At 40.8% G+C, this 21852-nt stretch overlaps 1 protein-coding gene across 1 annotated transcript; it reads left to right on the forward strand.

The window, feature by feature from the left end:
- The first annotated feature begins 582 nt into the window (after window positions 1-582).
- On the forward strand, window positions 583-20747 carry inka2 (inka box actin regulator 2). Its single transcript, XM_088919853.1, has 2 exons — window positions 583-1056; window positions 16150-20747. The coding sequence occupies exons 1-2, from the start codon at window positions 988-990 to the stop codon at window positions 17152-17154; spliced, it is 1074 nt and encodes a 357-aa protein (XP_088775979.1). The 5' UTR covers window positions 583-987; the 3' UTR covers window positions 17155-20747.
- Window positions 20748-21852: the final 1105 nt, after the last annotated feature.

Below are 21852 nucleotides of genomic sequence, written 5' to 3' on the forward strand. Positions count from 1 at the left end.
GGTGGTATAATGAACTTTAAACCCATGTGAGTAGGTAGTAGGTAAAGAGGATTAGAATTTAGCTCATTACAGATATGACTTGGTAAACCCTATGGTAAAGCCGTGAACAACAATAATCTCAATAAATGTTTGCAATGTTAACTTTTGCATATTGTAAATTAATATATAATGCAGTACCATGATGCTGCCCTCGTACTTTTTTTCCTTCCGGAATCCTTCTATCTCCTAGTTGTTTTAAAGACATGCATTTATTTTATTCGAATTTCTATAAAATCGAAAGCACTTTGTCCACTTGTAATAATATTTTCCATCCAGCGTCGCTGGCTATTGACAATCTACAGGAAGGTTAATGAATAGAACGGAGGGCGTGTGGAGAAAAACTGTTTGGCGGTGGTTCCGTGGAAGGAAATCTGAGCCTGGCAGCGGCTGTAACTTCTGAACCCAGTCTAATCTCAAACTATTCCACGGCTGTATCAAGGAAAATGACAAACTGAGCCCCCCTATTGGAGGCGGAAAGGCGCTGCTCGCTCTACGTAAGCGCTCCAACGGAGTGAGAGAGAAAGAGTCTGGGAAGTGAGCACAGCTGCCCAGCACAGCGGAGAGACGGGACCTGGGCACAATACAGCCAGCCGGACTCGCGGTGTGTAAAAAAGTAATAGTAGAAGAAGCAGGGAAGGATTTGACAGACCAAAGAACAGAAAAAAAAACTGAGCAGGAAGAGACACACGGAAAGAAGAAAACAAACTGGGATTTTGCAGCTGTGCTGCACATCTCTTATAATGATTGTTTTGGTTCAGGCGCACGAACGGTAAAGGTTACTTCATATTCCTTCTGTGTTACTCCGTTACATCTTTAGACAGAGACACAGAAGAGATATGTTTGTTTGACTTCTATTTTTAACCAAATGAAGATAAATTTACGTTTTCCATCCACGAAGGCATACGGATTAAGCACTCTGGGCTTTTGAACAGAAGTAACGACTGAAGAATGGAGCAACTTTCTAAAACTGAACTGAAGAGCATGGATACCTGTTTACGGCGTTTGAAGCAAGAACTGGTAGGTCTGAAGAAGAATTCTCCGTTGTAACAGCCACACATTCCGCTCGGGAAATGTTCAGGTAAAAGGTGGTGTTTCCAAATGCAGGGATGCGCGCAATCAGGCGTTGCCTGCGCTGGGTTTGAATCTAACGGTCAATATTTGTCTCTTACCATGCCGAAATCGGTGTTCAGTAATGCAACACGGTGCACAGGTACATAGAGAGGAGGAAGTCAAACAAGGACCGAAGCGCCAGTGATCTTGTAATCTGAGAGTACACGACCATTCGTGTGTGTTTGCGTGCGTCTGCAGCTGTCAGGAGACAGACTTCCAGCGCATTCCCACAGTACTGTGAAAGTCCACAGCAGTGTGCTACAGTGCTGTGCAAGGGGTTCGGCAAATACATGTTTCAGCCTTATCAGCTTTGTCTAAACGAGTCTAGGGTAGTGCGTTTCTGCCTGTTAGGAGTCTATATGACTTTGTTTCTGTGTAACTCCTGTATGTAATTGCCCTACACGTCAATATGTAATAGCTTCTGATTGTGTGCGCGGTCCACTAAACGTGAAAGCAAAGCAAACCCATGGTAGATATCAAAGGCAGAACTAACACAAAACCTGCTGTCAGGTAAATCAAAGTGTTAGCAGTTGAGAAGGGGCTTATCCCCACGGATGTCTTGAGCTCCTTCTTTCACTGTCTGAGGCCTGAGCTGCTTTATATGCATTTGAACCTAAAGACAAAGGGAGTCGAGATGCCTGTTAGTAGCTAGACGCAGGGATGTTCCAGTCCAGATTCGAGAGGAACGGCTCGCCTTTAGGCTTTCAAAGCAGCAAACCTGAAAGAAGCATTTCAATTAGTCAGGTTAAGCCATTAACCAGCTGATTTAGCTCGTTAAGAGTTGAGTTGGAATGAAGACCTGCAGACTGACCGACCTGAACTAGAACTAAAGCAGTAAAAACTGCTTTCATGTGAACGACCTAGGGACATGCCCAGACAAATATTTCTTCTCCGTACCGCGGAGTGTTCACAGCCTTATCCAAAGTTACCACAAACGTCGCTCTGAAAGGTGAAGGGGTTAAAGGGAGGAATATAGCTATGCGAATCACATAGTAACAGAAAAATGACAATTCGGCTGAAAGAAACAAGAAGAGTTTTCTAAATAAGTTAATGGGAAAAGTGCATAATAAATCTTGAATCCCTTTTCCGTGTAGAGTTAAATAAAAAAGCAAAGCTGTGACATGAGCTTTACGCCGACGGCCTCTCTCTCCCCCTCTTTTCCCTCGGCTTTACTCAACCAGATGTTTAGCCTTCGGATAGAGTGCTTTGAATTCTGCAGCCCGCTGGGAGGCTGTTTCTTTAGAAAGTCTGTTATTTCACATAAAGTGGCTTTACCAATTGGACAAAACAGTCACGGTAATCAAATCGTTGTGCAGCTACAGATTTAGATCTGCGTTAGTTTCTCAGTATACATTTGTAATATTTTCGCGGAGGCACGAGTGTTACTCAGGGAGTCTATCAACGACGCAGCGCTTGAAAGTGGCCATTGCCAGCATTTCATTTAGTGTTATTTTGAAGATGAATAATATTCATGATATATGATAAATTACCATGATATATGGTAAGTTTGCAACAGTTAAATTTCATTTCTTGTGTTGTTGATGCCACGTTGTTAAATACAATATGCCTAAATCTGTAGTTTATTGCAACAGGGTGGCGACACAATTGAAGGATTTCCTGGTCACTTAGGACTCTTATTATCGATGTCGAATAAAGGAAACAAAGAAAACATTCAACCAATCAAATCTGGAAATTCAAGTACAAATCAGTTCCAGGACCCTGCTAGAAATTCTGTTAGCCCCCCAAAAGCAAAACATAGCACACAAATAGAGCACCACACATGAGCACAGTCTGAGAGTTTGAGGCTAGGATTAAAACAAAAGAACCACTTTTCCAAATGCACGTCACGTGTTGTACCCTGTGACATAGAGGGTAGGATGCTGCCCGGGTGCCCTTGACCTTCTCGCCAGGGCTGCTGGTCAGACGCCCGGCTGCTGCACTAGGCTGTGCCACGCAGGACACGCACGGGGTTCCAGTGCCCACGCCCTCCAGCTCACGAGGAAAGCTTCCGTCACTGCTCACTGTTCGGCTTATTGGAGAGCGGCTTGTTTTGTAAAGAAGAAACGTTACACCTCAGTCTAGTCCACGGTTTTATGATTATTTCTGTTTATTTTCGTTTAAATGCTTTGCAATAAAATGTTTTGTTTAAATTGACAAAATACGGATTTATCTTCGCTGTAGTTTTGGGGGGATTCTGCAGTCTATCAATTGCCCGAATTGTTTATGTTTTTTTTCTGTAGAAATTCATACAGTTACAGCCTTGAAAGTACAACGTGTGAAACTGTTTCAATTGGGTTATATGACTTAATTGTTTTTTTGTTCATGTTTTTGTTCTGTCGATATGAATCCATACTTTGCTGCCTTGCTCTTTTTAACTGGAAAAGGTTCTTATTGAGACTGTAAATTCAAGATCCTATGTTTATGAAACAAGGGCTTCGCATCTCCTTCCTCCTTTAAACTGTGAATTAAGCCTCTTTGTTTAAAGTGTCCAGAATTGAGCATATAAGTTTTTCAAGTCCATATTGACATGCTAAAGCCTTTTAGCTGAGGTAGCCTTGCCTTTTCATTTTCTTTCTTTCACTGACTCTTTAGGTCAGTGTGTAATCTTAATTCCACTGGAATTCAGTGATTTTGGATTAATCTCATACCAGATCCTGAATTCCACCCTGAAAGACCTGAGCTCACAGGGCCAGACTTATCAAGGGCTTTGTCTGCAAAGATGAAAGACCAAATGCAAGAAATGTGACACAGAAACAAAAGAAACGTATTTAAATTAAATGCACTTTTCTCCTTTCATTACAACTAAAGAGCTGTGAAATTTTAGAAATATATTATGATAGTTGGAAGGAGAGAGGTTATTTAATAATATTGAAGCTTTTAAAATGTAGTCGTTCTGGTACAGTTCCACAAATGCATACAGCTGTCACCTACAACTTTGCTATGCTATGGATTCAAGTTTATGATATTAACTGTGCTTTATAAAATAAAATATGGAGTTCCTTGCAAATATATCCAGCTCCTTCACAATTATCTCCTGTTGTGGTGACTTACAAAGAATGTATGCACATTAAATTCAAAGTGAAATTTGAATGCTCATACTGAAAATGTTTTAACTTGAAAAAAGTTAAATATCTCCTAAAGCTGAAGAAAAATCAAAGATAAAATATGTTGACTTATCACCCTGAGTCAATATTTGGTTGAAACACCTTTGGTTGCAATTACATCTGCAAGTCATTTTGTATAAGTCTTCCAACTTTGAGATTTGCCTGTTTTTTGCTCCTTCAGTTTTCCCCTGAGTCTTGACAAGCTTCCCAGTCCCTGCTGATGAGAAGCAGAATAACATACTTGTACCACCAACATGTTTGACAGTAGAAATTTGGTTGGGTTAGTTCCAGACATAACACCTTTCATTTAGACCAAAAATGTTTTATCCCGTGTGACCTCAAAAAATATTTCACCACATGTCAGCAGTTAAATGCGTCTTGCACATTTTTGAGTTTCTCAGACTATCATACAAGTCAACTTTGTAAAGTGACTGGAATATTGTTGTCACATGGATATTTTCTCCCACCTCTGTTGTTGAAATACAGAGATCTTTCAAAGCCAGCCTGGCCTCACGGTGGCATATTAACCAGATTCCTCCTTGAACAGCTTCTCATCTATGCACCCCTATCTATGCAGTGTCTGAGTGGTACTGTACCATATACCTCTCACTACTTAATGATCAACTTCATCATGCTCAAGGCGATATTCAGTGTCCTTCAATTCTTTTATGTCCTTTTCCTGATTCCTGCCCTTTTCATCTCTGAGATGTTTTAAAACTACATTCTGTTTATATCATATGCTTTGTGTTTATCTTCATGGTTGAATATTAAGTTCACTGTCTGACTAAGGGATTTTGCAAAGACAGGGTATGTATTTTATTCTGGGGTTTTGCGAACCCAACCCAACTAATTGTATGAATTGTCAAATCAATTGTATGCATCTGAAATAATTTAAGGTCTTCCAGCAGTGTTACTTACATTACTACCCTGGCTTCTTTAAAGACATAGGTAGATGAGATCAAGAAACTGCTAACAACCATAAGAGCTACATGGGTCAAATGGCTTCCTCTTATTTGTCACCTTTCTCTTTTTTAATAGCAAAGGGGGTGAGTATTTTTGCAGTCAACATACAGGTATATATTTTTTTACAGTTTTTGCTAATATTTTCTTTGTTACATAAAAATGTCCAATTTGAGCATTCAGGATCTGCGCTTTTAAACTGACAAAAGGTGCCATGACGGCTCATTTACAATGGAATCTACCGCACGTCAAAGTTTGTTTTTGGCCACTATGGCCAAATATTAGCCACAGCTTGACGTGATGACATGTGATGACGTGTTGAACAGGAGATTGACGCCTGAGCAGAATGCGACCATAGAAGTGAGAAAGAGAGAAAATCAGTGACGTTTCTACATGAATCTCAGGTTTCAGGCACCTGGGGGGGAAGTCATTTTGTTGGTTATCAAAATGCCTTGTTGGGTAGACTGGGGGCAGTTTATTAGAGCTGAGTAAAATCTCCATTATATTACACAGCAATGCAGAGAGTTTATGCCTTATCTGCTAAGTACCACCTTTTTTTTACGTACATATTGTATAGCAGTGCCACAGAATGTTTTATACCCTGGAGGTAACTTCTTCATCATCAGCAATTTCAAATTATTTTCAATCACATGATTTTAGAAGCATGTAGAAGATGCCAAACCCCAGTTTCAAGGAGTGTGACCCCAATACAGAGCTGGACTTATTAGTTACACTATACAGATAGCCCCCACTTCCTTTAATCTGGTTCTGGCCTCCACTGATATCAAAACATGCAGTAGTGTGCTTTCTCTCCTCACAAGAAAAAATCATATTTCTCTGTGTAATATTGGATTAGTCATTATATCAGTTGTTATAGTTTCAAAGTTATATTAATTTCAAAGATAATAGTATTAAAATGACCCTATATTTACATTGGACTGAAATGGAAATGGTGTTTGATCAGGACCAGGATTGTCCACTCACTCTCAGAATTGGGTATTGAAGCCAAGTGAGGTACTTGGTTTATACCATGGCTTGAAATCACAGGCATTCTTGTGAATGAGAAAGGATCTAAGATCTTCTGTCATGTTTGCTAGACAGATATGCGGAGGGAAATTAATAGCATGTGTGGAAAAAAGGCAGTTTCCCTGCTCTGCGCCATGCAGAGCCCAATCTGTTGCCCTGTCTTGTACAGCAGAGACGTTAGAGCCATTGCCAACAGGCCATGTGTCTGTCTGCCTGTACTGGCACAGCTGTGCCATCCCATATGCCACAGTGACCAAAATATTGCAGGTTGTTCTCATAGCTCTAATACATCTAAACATGCAACCTTCATAATAAAAAGTGTTAAAAACACTAAGCACAATGGGGAGCAGACACCAACACATTCCTATATGGCCTATTCCCTGCTATGTCAGGGTAGAGCTGAGGTGCTGATTCAGAAGTCTGATATTTCTAGCTCCCCTGCTGAAGGACCATAAGGAAAATTCCTTATTGCTATTTTCATCTATTAGAGAAACAGGTTTCTCCAGTGTAAGGGAAGCACGTAAAAACACCAAGAGCCTCAATTGTGGCATTTGTAGATTTGTGTGTGAATTTTAAATGTAGAAGTGACCAGCAAAGTAACACATATCTTGAATAATTAATAGGAGTTTAAATAGGCACTGGTCATAATAATTGGTCATAAGAACACAAGTTCTTTACAAAACCAAGACACAAGACATTACTGCCCTAGCAAGAAGAGTTAATAGCTAAAGCATGAACACAGCTGGTGTGTAGGTACTGTATATTCTTTTGTCCACAACCTGTATTTTGGTGTTTGCAGGAAAGCACAGAGTCACATTTAAATTTAGGAAAGAAAACATTACAATTAGTCACTTAGCTTTTATCCTAAGGTGCAAAATCACAACAGGAGCTCTGTTTTAAGTCTGTTCAGCAGAAAGGTGCACCAGGATATTCTGTAATTCACTCAGGGCAATGCAAAGGGATTCGGAGGCAACGATGAAGACTGAACTGGGAACGTTTTGACAATAAGTTCTGAACTTTAATTACTGAACCACTCAGTCTCTTTTCACCAGCCTATGATAATCAGAGGCTTGCTTCTGTCCCAAGTGTGACCACTGCATTGTGCAGGACTGAAGCCTAGGAGTTTCCTGTGGTTTCATTCTTAAATTGGCTCTTCCTTCCCTGCTGTTAAAGTTGGCGTGCGGCTGTGAGCAGCTGTGGGTATGTGATCACTGTTTCTAAAATAGAACTTTTGAATGTTTAACACTCTTTGGTAGTGTATTCTATTGTAATACTGAGTTGATCCATGTACAGTAGATACTTTTAAAGTGGAATGCTACTTTTAGGAAACAATTAGATACAGCAGCTAGACTAGACTATACAAGGAGGTAAATGACCTGATAACCAAGAGAGAGTCCCATTTTTGTTTTTATATAAGGAACTTCTATTTTTCTTTTCAAATGAGTTAGAAGAGCTATTGAGTTGGACTAGTTAGAAGAGTTAATTAGAAACAGTCAAAGGATCAGCAGTCTGATGAACAACAGATTCTGAAAGAGACTCTGAACTTGACTGTATCAGAAAGCTTGGAATCATACAGACATTCACCGTGGCCCTGCTTTTGAATGCACCGATGCTAGAAAACATTGTTTTTATTGCAGGCAATTATTATCACAGAGAATGCAGTCCCAGGACATTGTGAAGGTTGAATCACTGGGAACTGTCAAAACCGAGCTTCATATTTTGAGAGATCTACTGAGTGTGCAGAGGAGTGATGTTGGCTGAAGTCTGTTCTAGTGGGAGTACTTTCTCACATTCATTTAAGAGCTCTATCCTATGGTATTTGCGGATTCCAGCCAAGGTTGCACAGACTGGAAATCACACAAAAAATGCTACATTAGTGCAGGGATGAGATAAGACTCCTTTTGTACATCAGTACAAATCCATTCCATGTTTTACAAGGTGTGCAGATTCCCACAGTTAAGGTGCTGGTACACTTTGCACAACAGCCAGCTCACACAGCCTGAAATGGATTGGAGAGCTCTGCAATGGGAAGCTTATTTGTGCTTGAAACCTGCTGTAAAGGCACAGATAAAATGCCTTCAGGCTCATTTGTATAGCTACTATTATTAATTTACTGTACTTGGTTGATGCCCTTATCCATATTAACTCCCATTGGATACATTAATCAAACCACTGGTCAGGAGTCTGGAGCCCTAAGTACCAGAACTCATTTATGTATAGTTAGTATATATACAGTATACTGTAAATAGATATTAGGTTTTACATTTTGTTCAAATCCCCTTGTGCATCTGAGCTCCATAAGTATTGGGACAGTGAAGTCAATATTGCTATGTTTTGCTATATGATCAGATCATTTGAATTTGAGATGAAAAGGTGAATATGAAGCAAAAATATAAAATGTCACCCTTTATTTCAGGGTATTTCTGTGCATATATGCTTTAGTGTTTTAGAATGATATTACTTTTCATGTTCTATTCCCCCATTTTAGGTGAGCATAAATATATACTGTAGATATATAGATATCTATATAAGATATACTGTATATATACTTCACATATTGTTAAAACCCTGTAGAACCTCTGAACCGCTACTTTAAAATGCAGACATTCATCCAGAGGGCAACAAATTCAGAACATATGCCTTGAGAAGACAGTCCAGTCTTGAATATACATCACTTGGATGCCTTACTGTGAGTCATTAAGGCAGCTGTATCCATCATGGGAGTCAAAGCTGGACACCTGCACACAGGGGTGAGGCAGAAGGATCCGGTGTTACAGAGAAATGGAAGAGACGCCCATTGCAACACAGTGGCACTTAAGCTACGGGCCACTACCCTGCTAGGATCACTTTTTGTCAAGTTGGAAAGTTACAGTTATGAACATTGCATTGCAGCTTTAATTCCACTTTGAAAGCCAGGATAATTCAATGCAGACATTTGTTGCCATTCTGTGTTTCTTTATCATGGTTATTCACACATTTATTAAATGCAATACTTTTTTTCCGTTAAACTATACCTTTGTGCCAGTGACAGTGACCCCTCCTGAGGTTCTTGAACATTCGTTCATCCTGGTGATGACTTACAGGCTGGTGGTATACAGTATGTTTGCAACTGTCTGAACTGAAAACTCTTCGCTTACCCTTCAAAACGAGAAGCAGATGAAACCTGGGAACACAGCAAAAGACAGCAGAAGAGAAGAGACCATTTTACCCACTTAGTGTCACAGATGTCGGAAAGGACGAACCTTGGAGAGGCAGGAGAGTGTAAAAGACCCTATGCGTAGCAGCGAGACGGGGGTCAGCCCGGGCTCAGCTGTTCAGGAAATGCCGTATAGAAACCTATCCCCTTAGGTAGCGGACGTGGGGCGACCTGGTGCTAGGCGGGTTTCAGGACTTCCGAACGTCAATGCTGAGCAAGTAGCAGAGCAGAAGCAGGAAATAAATAGGCTACACAACAAGACACACCAGAAAGACAAGAATAATCACGGAAAGTAGAGTGCCCTCTAGGTGTACTGGGCGTGACACTTAGCGTGTTTGGCCACTGATAGCTAAACAATCCAGTGATCTCATTCAACCAATCCATGAAGGAAGCAAGGCTATCAAATCTTATTTCAGATCATATTCCAGGGCTGGGTTTCATAACTCCAGGCCTGGAGGGCAGCTGTCATGCAGTTTTAGATTCCTGTACCACACCAAATCATCTAATTGAACTAATTACTGATTTAATTGGGGCAGTTAAACAGATTTTTCTGGCTTTTCAGGCACGGATTATTTTAAGAAACCTAGAAAAACTGCAGGATGTTATTCGTGTCCTTCCTACACTGTTTAGTTTATGCCCTGGGTGAATGGAGACCTAGTGATCCAAAGGGAAATAAAGAAGACTGTGGGCACATTGCTAGTTAGATACTACTATGGAAGCTCCATATTCTGTATTATTACTTTTGGAAGCAGAACGGGAGGGTTCTGACCCTGGCGTAGCCGGGGGCTGTTTGCCCTGTCCTAGTCTTTTATATATCATCAGATTTGAAACCACGAGGGCTTCAGAGATGGCCTCATTTGCAACGTTTTTTTAGCACAAGAACCGCATTCTTCAGACAAACAGGATTCCCATTGTGAGAAGTGGCCCTATGTGAAACTACCGCCCATGAACCAAGCTGTTAATTTCCTCCCAGTGATGCACGTCAATGAGAAAGACAGTGCTCAGGGCTGGGATTTAGAGACAGGCGCTCAGTGTCCTGAGAAAGATATTACGTTACTCCCTGACCTTTACAGTGACTTTTTAAGTTGGGAACATTCATATTTAATGAGGCTAGCTTTGAAAGAAACAGGACTTCCCAGTCTCAGCTTCGGCAGCTTAACATTCATATAACATTTTTACAGCACTACATGTCAGATCAGCTCTGCTCCTTCCCTCCACCCTCCTGGACAAAAAGGCAGTCATCTACATTTAATCTCTCTTGATGTTTCATGTATCTCATTTTATATGAGCCCTAATTCAACAAATTAGGGTCTCAACTGAGCAGGCTGCAAATCTAAACTGAAACTGAATGTAAATACTGCTTAACACTAACATTAATACTGGGACATCTGCAATTCCTGTAGCCAGTTCTTTCTGTAATTTGCTTTTGATTTTCCTCATGCATAGGAAAATTAATCAAACATAAATAAGCTAATCATTCTGTAAGGTTTTTAACCCCAGATCTAATGGTGTAAATGTAGTTTAGGAAAAATAGACCCAAAGCAGGAGCATAAGAGAACCCTCCCTAATTCCATTTAATCCTGTGAGTTTCAAAATGAGCCATCTAGTTTTTGAAAGTGATGAAATGCAGAGTATATGCATTTAATCTGAACTAATGTAGAGCAAAGACCAATTGGTTAGCTCTTTTCTGGAAATCAACTGCACATCAGGTCATGCTCATAGTCTCTGAGTGTTCTTAGGCTGGGGCTTAGATAATCAAAATTAAAGACAGAGAGCTGCAAACAGAAAACAAACTCCTGCCTATTGGAGGCAGTCCAGGCCCTAACAGTAATGTGGCAATCCCCTTTAGGTCAGCACATATTTGAAAACACCCTCCCAATTTAACATCTCTTGGGAATGTGGGGTCAGGACAGCACCCCAGCATGATCAGAATGCTGGCTTTGGCTGAATTTGGTTTTGAGGAGACACAGCCTCTAGGACAATGTCGACTCCACACTGACGTCGTTCTGCTATTGGAGGAGTCTCCTGTAGTTTTGCAGTAACCCCCAAGAGAACTTCATTTGACCCCTTCTTCCTAATTAAAACAGCAATTACACACTGCAACCCTATATTAAATGTGGCCTAATTGTTTGTGATTTTGACAGCCATATGCACAGTGCGGAAAAGAGCAACAGATGCAGGGGGGTAAGCATCCAGACTCCCTTAATTGCCTTTGTCTCTTTAATGAAATGTCAGATTACAACAGGAGGAAAAAGGTTTACTGTCCCACATGTAATGTAAAATCTCCAGGTGATCTATATAGAACAGCTGCTATAATGTCTACACCATCTGTCTGAATCCTTTTTTTTAAACAAATTGTTAATTTGTTTTTCAAGGAAGAACAAGAAGAACCAACAGTTACAAAAATTAAACACATGTAGAAAATCCATCATTTTCTTCTTAAGGATTTGTGAATTAGAAATGAAAATAGCTGGGGTTTTTTCCTCCTACCAAATTTTCTTTTCTCAAATTACTCTAAAATTCAAGATACTTTCAAATCTGAAAAGAACACAAAAGGAAATTATGTTTGATAACGATGTCTTGTCTGGGTAAACTGATTGAAACATTTTAGTGTAGCGGCTCCCCCTAGTGTGCGATCATTCAGCAAAGCTGGTCTGAGACTGCCTAGGTTGAGCTCCATCCAATCCAATAACTCACCACACCTATAAATCTATTGTTAGGGGGACACGTGGTAGAAAAAGAGGCATATGGCACATGTGTGTATACAAAGATACTGTTTTCTAACCTGCTGCTGAGGAACGTCCTCATTAGTTGTATAGCACATGCACCTTGCAAGCAAGATGGCGTGAGACAGAATCCCAGGAGTTAGTGAAGGCCAGATTCATTCTACAGTGAGATCTAGTCTGGAAGTGAGACAAGGGGACACCTGTCTTCCTTCAGTCTGCTTAATATACCTCCTGATGGCATATTGGCTTATAAACTGGGTTGAAGCTGTCAAAAAAGGTGCATTGGATAGCAGGTTGGTGAAGTAAAAGACAGCACCAGCAAGGCTGACCAATTCCTGTCCTTTTCATGCTCCACCTCCTAAGACAGTGTCCATCTGTCACTCTGGCTGGATGCACCACATTGTCTCTGTGTCTAGTCTCGTTGGTATTCACTTCCATCGTGTGATTTAACAAGCAAGGCTGCGTCTAGTGTTGCTAAGAAATTCCTGAACTAGGCATTTGAAAGGAAGAGCTATACTACCAGCAGGGATGTCTTTGTACCTCCAATATCCAAAGCTGAATGAACCCAGGAAAAAAAAACACATTTAGAAATGGAGAAATTAAACTGGTTATCTGGCTGCATTCCCATCTGGCTGCATTATGTACTGTATGTTTCCTCTGTGTTTCAGAGACCTGAACAAGAACTTTGTCAACTACAGCTGGTAACCCTGAATCAATTATATATAGTCTTCTGTACTAGTTTATGATGTTAAATATTGTATGTCCATTTCCTAAGTAAAAACTAATATCACAACTTATTTCACTGATTTGTTATTTATTCTCTTGTTCTTTGTCACTTTGGTTAGTAGTAAAAGTGTTTGAAGCAGGAAAACACATCTGACATGAGCGTTTTTTTCATATAGAAAAGGTACACAGATCACTTTCCTGTCAAAGAAAAAAAGCTGTATTGAGAAGAACATATCCACCGATATTATTCATCGACCAATATTAAAACTAGATTACAACCAGTGGTATATATCCACCAGTATTATACATCTACCAGTATTGCCACAGCACGAAGAAATACATATGTTATTTTTCTTTTTTTTTTTAAATTACAAGTTTGCTGCCCTCATTTTCTGGATGTCACTTAATATCTTTTTCAGTTGCTACAGAAAAGCAGGTAGTGTGTCTTCAGCACTTATGCCAGTGGATGTAGGACTAGCATCCCTCCCCAAACAATTCTTTCAGAGGCGCTTTGTTCTCAATGTATAAACGGTGCAAAGCTGTGCTCCACAATGGGGTCAACAAAAAACTCCAAATATGCAAAATGCACACAAAGCAAACTAACCTAAAACAAAGGAACATTTTTAATACAGCCTATTATTGATACAACATCCAGACAGCAACAGAGCCCAAGATGTTCTGTTACTGCTGTTCTAAGACTGGATGGTAGTATGTAAATGTACTATACTTAAGCACAAAAAAGCTTTGTTAGTCTTGTTCTTGGGATTAGCCAGAAATCTAAGGTGGTCTGCTATCAGATACAGTCCCTCTGCTTGTCTTACTGTTGCTTGTCGGAGCAAAGACCTCAGACATAAAAATGCATGTCTGTATTAACACCCCCCCCCACACACACACACACATCTAGTCAGCCTGTAGTCCCCACTGTCTGTCGCTCTCTGCCCATCACTGACACTTGAGTAGACCCAGCCCTCTATGAGGAGATTAACTCCAGGCACAGCCAATTGCCTGCCAGGGTTGGGCAACTTTATGGCTGGTGAGAAACTAGATATAGGGGTGACAGCATTGAACTCGGAAAGGTGAGAAGACAGGCAGGACCAGAGAGGGAAGGAGAGAGTTTCTTTGTGTGGGTTAAATGAGGTAAGCCGATATAGTTTTTTTAATCTCAGGCTTAAATCTCTTCTGCTGATTTGGCTGTGTAAAATGATCACAGCCACATGCAAGGGGCTGTGTGGTAAGGCAGTGTGATCGTTTTCAGCCACCTAAAATGTCTTACAGATTTGTTTTGTGGGCATTCTTCTGAATGGATTGTTTTCATATGCAAATTTTGCACATATGTACAGGGGGTGCCGATTAACACAGAGTGCATATGTGCAACTGTTAATATGAGTATATTTACATTGTGCAGAAAATAATCAGAAACAGCAGTTGTTAATGGATCAATCTCAGTAAATCGTATCTGACACTTCCGATGTCTGCACTTTGGTTATTTAACTTTGCAAACTGTCATTTTTTATTTTCAGATAAGCTTTTTAAGTCTGTTTTATACAGATTAGAGACAGGCACAGCTAAGGATAGGTCTGTTTCATATTGCAGCAAATAGGGAGCGCACAGTTAAGTTCAATGTGGTTTACATTTGAAAATATGCAGCGGCCCATGACTAACCTGAAGAGCTTGTTGTCACCAAAGGTCTCACTTTAAGAATGTGTCGGAATGAATCTGGCAGAACCAGAAGTACTGATGTAATTTTTTTTAATTTGAATTCAATTAAAATAAATTGAAATTGAAATTGCATTTAAATTGAATTTGTTCCTTCACAAATAATAAACAAGAAACGTTATTAGGGAACTTTGATGAGGTGCATACTGGAGCTTAAGAGGATTTTTACCAGCGCCTGGAGATTCTGAACTCCTCTGCTTCAGAAAGGGTTAAGCAAAGGGAAGGGAAGCCACTCTCTCTGTGCTTTCCAGAGCACTTTCGATGTCGAACAGCTGCTGTGAGCTCTTGCCAGTCTGAAATGTAAACCACGTGGGGTTTGGTAACATGATATGGATTATGCGACAAAATGAGCAATAAGTTGTCAAAATGTAAAAGGGCAGAAAACGAGACTCGTTTTGCCATGGAAGACATAGTGGAGACAAGTTATCTTTGTTGTATGTATATGGCAATCATCTGTCCATTAACATTGGTAAGAATTAAACAAACAGATACAATATGCTTTGTAACCTAGTAACTATTCCAAAGTGCTCCACAAGAGGAATATGAAAACGTTTCAGTGGCTTTTTCATAGTTGCTTAGAAAAACAGATGCATAGGAGGAAATTATTTTTTCTATGCAATGAAAGCAAGGCCTGCTTTGAATATTTATTTTCCAAATGAATGGACACAGCTTTATTTTTAACAATGTGCTTTTTAGTTATTTTAAGTAAAGTTTAAATTTTAGTTTCCCCTGAAACTCTTCATATAAATTTCATGTTTGGACTTGATTAGACCAGACATGATTAGTGTGATTGTCACGAAGAAAGATGTGACTTGAGATGCATAACAAATAAGTTTTTGGGGAAATTAGCAAAATAGATCTCTTTATAAAAAGCTTTTTTTAAAGCAACCTTCATCTACAGTGAAGGTGCACTCTCTGAATTTCTTGTACAACCTTTGAAATTTATTTTTAATGACTTCATGCTGACAACTGGTGACAGAATTTTCATCCTTTTCCCCCTTTCTAACATTGTCTAATAATCAGTATGGCCGTGTTACATTTTCAGGAGAAAAAGAATTGATCATATTCCACAGTGGAAAAAGATTGGTATACCCATGTTACTTATTTTTTGGATTATTGGATGTGCCTCTGTACCGTACATATTAATAAGAACTTGTGACTGGTTGTATGAAATTTAAATTGTCTTTTCCAGTTCACTTGTCACCTGCCTAGATTTCATATTCCCAAAAAAAGAGAAAGATTAAAATTGTTTCTCAATGAGATTACAAAAGCATTGCTATTCCTAACACTGTCAGTTTCACCCACAGCATGGCTGTGATTCTCATAGTCGGACGGATTTGCCAGTTCTGTAGTGTGTAGGTGGTGAGAACAGCACAGGCGACTAACCACGCTGCTGAGAAATATGCAAGCAGACAGTTCCAGCGATGCGTTGGTCCCCCAAAAGGTCTTGGGGATCAAGCACTTGAAAGGATGAACACTGTAATCCGTTTTGTCATGCTAATTGGATTTCTGTCTTCTCTCGTTTCCTCCTCTCCCCCACCGACAGCTTTCCATGAAGGAGGCCGGGGATGGACTGCATGCGCAGATGAACTGCATGATGGGAGCCCTGCAAGAGCTCAAACTGCTCCAGGTACAGACCGCGTTGGAGCAGCTGGAGATTTCGGGGAGGTCCTTCCAGGGTGGCCCAGCCAATGGCGTGTCAATGTCTCCTCCAGCAGAGGCGTCCCATCCAGGCTCCAGGATAGCCAGAAGGGAAGAGTACCATAACCATCGGGGGGGCAGCTTAGAGAGCTCCCCATCATCCTCCAGCTCAGAGAGTGGGAGTTTCCTCTGCCCCAGAAGGTACGTCAAACACGATCTACCGAGGAAGGACAACCACGGCTTTAGGGGAAGCAACTGTGTGGAGCAAAGTCCTCCAGCCCGGGTGGAAGATCTTCCCAAGATCCTACGTAGCCTCTCCCGTGAAGGCCCCTCCCTGGACAGTGAGCCTTTACCAGACAGCACGGATGACTCCAATGACTGGACCTCCTCGCTGATGTGCCAGGGCCGGAACAGACAGCCCTTGGTCCTGGGGGACAACGTCTTCGCTGACCTGGTGGGCAACTGGCTGGACCTTCCGGAGCTGGAGAAGAAATCAACAGATGAGGGAGAGGAGGTAGGAAGGCTGGGGGAGGACAGGGGCGGCCATCCCCTCCGGCTGACCCGTTCGCAGGAGATCTGCAGGAAGTTCTCTCTGACTGCCAATTTTTTCAAGAGGTTCCTGCGCAGCGTCCGCCCAGATAAGGACAAGCTGCTCAAGGAGAAGCCGGGATGGATGCCCCTGGATGAAGCCCGCAGTGAGCTCTTCAAGAGGCCCAAGAAGGCCAGCAAGCCCAAGGGCACTTTCTACCTTCCCATCCGGCCCAGCGGGCAGGGAAAAAACAGACCATTCCCCCAGACAGGGGAGGAAACAGGCCACAGGGTGGGGATTTACATCAACCGGAGAGGGCAGGCAGAGGTGATGGAGCCTGCACAGGCGGTATTTGATTACAACACAGCTGTTTGGGTGTAATCACAGAAGATCAAGAGTGATTGGATTTAATCTCCTGTTCCCTTAGCTAGATTGCTTAATGGCTTCCAAATACAGCAAGTGCACTGTCAATGAAAATCCAAACTGTTTCACTCACTGAACTTGGCAGGAGTGTAACAGAGGACACAGACCTAATGTACTTTTTCCTCTGTATATGAGCTGAGGGGCCTTTCTCTCGCTGCCAGTGTGATGAGCGGAGTCCTTGAATTTGCACTTTTCTTAATTTTAAATCAGTTGCCACATAGGTGGGAGGTGTCCTATTTTAGTTTTTTTTTTCCTTTTTGGAGAGTTCTGCTCATGCATCACAAAAAGCCTTTACCTCACAAATGTTGCACTCCGATGTTTACAATGCCAAGGAAAGCATGCCACAAGATACCAGAAAAAAGGGCAGTCCTAAACTGGTGGATTGGAACAAAGTCCTCAAAAGGCCCTGACTAAAACAACGACAATGTTACCACATATCCTGTATATTTCATAAAGCAACCAACAAATTGGCCTTGTATGTGCTCATAAGACCAAAAGAATATAAGATTGTGTACTGATTCAAGGATCTGATCCTGGATTTCTGGACATATGCTATGCACTCTGCTTCACCCCCAATAGCTTGTTCCAGACACACATCACATGCAGCACACTTGTAGTTTCCAAAAAATGGATAATTATAGCCAGTAATGAGTTATCTGTGGTTTCTAATGCTTCATGCTAATGAGCTGTTCAGTGATCCTATGAACTTGGATCTGTTAGTCTTCCAAACCTTATCAGCTTTATTCTTCCTTAATCCTTGGGAGTGTCCAAGATAAGTTTATTGTTTTTATTAGCAAAATATTTAAAGACTGACAGTACCTTAGTGACCCTTTGTGTTGTCAGGCTGCTATGCAGTCAGAGCCAGTGCAGTGAGGAGACCAATAGGAAACCTGCACCAAGCTAAGGCAGCTGGCTTACTTTAGCTTTTCTGGTGCAAAAAGGACATGTTGTGATCCACAGCAGTGCAGAATTAAAGGTCTCACTTTTACTGTGCTTAGGAGACTAGCGCTATTCTTTGATTTATATCTAGACTGAGCAGGAATAATTTACATGTGATCTTTTTATTGCCAATGTATCAGTTTCATAGCTCTTTTCTTTCCATATTATCTACAGAGCATTTTCATCAAGCGTTTTTTGTCGTTAGTCGGTAATATGTGCAGCTGACATATGATATCCAGTGAAAAACAAGAGAAGGGATTAATAAATCATTTTTAACTGATTTATTATTTTTAATGGACTACAAATCATCTGATTTGCCTTTGGAGCAATTCAGAGCCATTTAAAGCAGTAAATCAGATTGCAGAAAGAAGAAGGCTGAGGACAGGCTCAGTCATTCAGGCTCTTTCATTCTTCTTATTGCTGACAATTGCTGACCCTCTTTGCCCACGTGGTTCTGGTCAGGTTTTTTTTTTCCTGCCACGAGAAAAAGCAAGTACAGCTGCAGCAATCAAACATTTATTAACTTTAATCTCAGAAGCACATTTTCTCCCTGTAGTCTGAGTAAACACTTTTTTGTTGTAGATTTTGCCGTCTTGTAACTTTCTGTAATTGGTTTACTGTCGTCGCTGATCCTAGAGACATTTACTGTCCTTTATTGGAAAAAGCAGCAGAACGATTCCAATCACCAGTGGCCAGGCATAAAGGCTTCTTGGTGCACGTGGCAACAGTGTGGAGTAGTGGTTGGGGATGTGGGTTCAGAACCCAGGTGAAACACTGCTGTTGTACCCAGTAAAATGCCTTGCTGTATTAATGGGTACAAATGAAAATCAGCCAAATAAATTGGTGAAAAAAGGCACAGGGTGCAGGTGACCAGCCCTGTTTCTGTTGCAACATGTCGGAACTGAAATGGCAGTCGTAGTCTTTGTGGCCTGAGATATGTCTGTGGGCCATCTGAAAAAAACAAAAGGTTATGGAAATGATCTTACCCAGAATTTGTATGCAGTATGTGGTAAAATGTTAATACTAAATCTGACAGTCCAGGGAAACAATACATAAGCAAACAGAAAATTTTACAATGGGCAAGATTTAGAATAAAGTGCAGTTTTGGTCTCTATATCCCCCTAAAGTATATTAAAGCCTTAGGAAGAGTTCAAAGAAGAACAACAGAATTTATTAAAGGTTTTAGGAGATACAGTCGCTTTGATGCGAGTTAATCTCCCAATGTTTAGACATAGTGTAGGTATAAGCTTACAATTAGTGAGTGAATCATGAAAACCAGCCATAGTTAGCTGCAGTTTATTGCCTCCGGATAGATCACTCTGCTCTGGCTCAGAAGATAGAGCCAGATTATAGATTGTTATAGATTGGTCCTGGAAATTGAGAGGAGGAAGCTCTGACCTATTGAAATTGACCAGGAGTTCCAGGAATAAAACCCCTGAAGTTTGAAGCAAAATGCATAGTTGCTCTTCGACTCATCACGCCAGTAACCGAAACCATCAGTGTATTACATGAAAGCAGGATACAAGAAATCCTGGAATAAACCAGGATTTAAAAGTATTGATAGACAGACCTCCGATGGAGGATGTCTTTTTCTGCAGAATACCCATATAGTGTAAATATTTACTATGGGAAATCATGAAGCTGTATTACTAGAGACTTTGAGTGCTGTGTCCTTAACGGGTCACTAGTGTATAAATACGATACCAGAAAAACATGTTAATTTGAGCTCTTGAATCACCTAATTAGTCCAATTAAGTCAGTAAGTACTAGATAATAAGTCTAGAATTAAAACAAGAAGTCAATTTCGCTTTCCATAACATTTAGAAACCACTAAGATAGTCTAGGTGATTTGGCCTAAAAAAAGAAAACCACGACAAAAAAAATCTATAGTACCCTGTAAATTTACCCTGAATACATTTTCATAAGGGATACTTATACAGCTCCCAAAATCACAAAAACATATAACACAGCCGGTGTATCTCTTTACAGAAGCCTGATGTTAAAAAAGTTGCCTTGTGGGATAAAAACATTTGAGGCAGTTTTCCAATTCGGTGTCCCTCAGCGCCAGTATTCATGAGTGACAGCACGTTCCAATTTTCAGCACACATGAACTCAACTCAATTAGTTAATTGTATTAATTAATTTACTGAATTGAACCCACTTAACCCTTTCTCCAGCCCTATACAGGTACTAATTTGAAGAGGCCCTGGAACATTAAAGCTGCAAAATTGACACTGACAGCCAAGGCATAAAGACTGTAGAACTTCCTTGCATGTGTCATTAAATCTGCTGAGCAAACACAAACCCAAGCTTTTTCAAACAGCAGCCCTGACTGCTAGGTGCTGTATTGTACAGCTCCATGACTCTGTAAGAGGGAAGGAGTAGAAGACTTTGTAATGGACTCAGAAGAGTTTGCCCTCACTACTCATCTCCTTATCTTAAAAGGTTTGTTTTTTTTCTCTGTTTTTGTTGGTCGTTGTCATGACTATGATTATTTAATGCTGTTATTTTTAAACAAGGTTCAGCGAACCCTAAGATATATGGCTTTCAAGGTTCAATATGCATTTATGGATTCTTTGTACTGTAAATTAAACCAGTTTTATGCAATTTTACCTCATTGTTGTCTGCTTTTCTTGGAAGAAAACTTTGGTGAAGTCTTATTGAGGTGCTCTTGTGGAGGTGAAAAGTGGTTTCAAACAATCTGGATAACTGGAAAAATGCAAATAAATGGTGCAGCTGTGTTCACAGACTCACCAGAGGTTTGACATTCAGCACTCAACTTCCTAATTTTTAGAACACCCCTCTTCTAAGTCTCACTTGTGATTCAGTTTCTCCATCGCAGCAAATCCCTGCTCTACATTCGAATGGCAATGTCCTGCAAAATTCATTGCAACTTAAATAAATAAACAGACGACATGGTCCACTGATCAAGGATTTCATGCAATGACTGCCGTGACACTAATGGACCAAGATGAAGTCCATACTGGGAAATTGCCTTTTTACTCATAGAGCACATAAACCAAATCAAGCATCCTACATAAACTGTGCAAAGTATGGGCACAAGATTTTTCACAGTACATCCTGGCTGATAATGTGTGTATTATTTGAAATATGGAGATAAGATAACATCAATGAGTGCTTTATTATTTCAGCTGTTCAATAAATATTGTACACTCCAGTAACACCTAGTAAACAGTGCTCTTTTAGTCTCTTGCTGTCTGAGATGGGTAGATCGGGTGACTAGCTGTGAGCAGTCGCTTCCCATGCATGTCAGCAGCTGTCCTGTGTCCCTCTCTCTGTCTCCTCAAAGACTCCAGCCACCCCCCCCACCCCTCCAAAAAAAACCTATAGACTGAGATTCCCTGGGGAACCAGAGGACTCTCACTGACCACTTTCCCCTCCTCTGCCCCGACAGCTGTCCCCAATCACATCACCACTGACGTCCCACGCCTATAGCCTGCCCCATACATGATTGTCACAGGAGCTGTCTGGTGTGCGCTTAGCAATGTAAATGTGATAAAAAAATAATGATCATCGTCTCCAGGATAATTGACACCAAGGAGTAAGAGCAATGCTCCCGAACAGTCAAAGAATCTTCTCATTTTGACTGTGCCTGAGCTTTTAATGGCTTCATTGAGTCAGTTGCTACACTTAAACTAACCCCATTCTCTTTTCAGGTCTGTATGCATTAATGACTTTTCAGGTCTGCATAAGCCA

This window comes from Atractosteus spatula, chromosome 7, assembly GCF_055471065.1.
Source record: "Atractosteus spatula isolate fAtrSpa1 chromosome 7, fAtrSpa1.hap1, whole genome shotgun sequence".
Lineage (NCBI taxonomy): Eukaryota > Metazoa > Chordata > Actinopteri > Semionotiformes > Lepisosteidae > Atractosteus > Atractosteus spatula.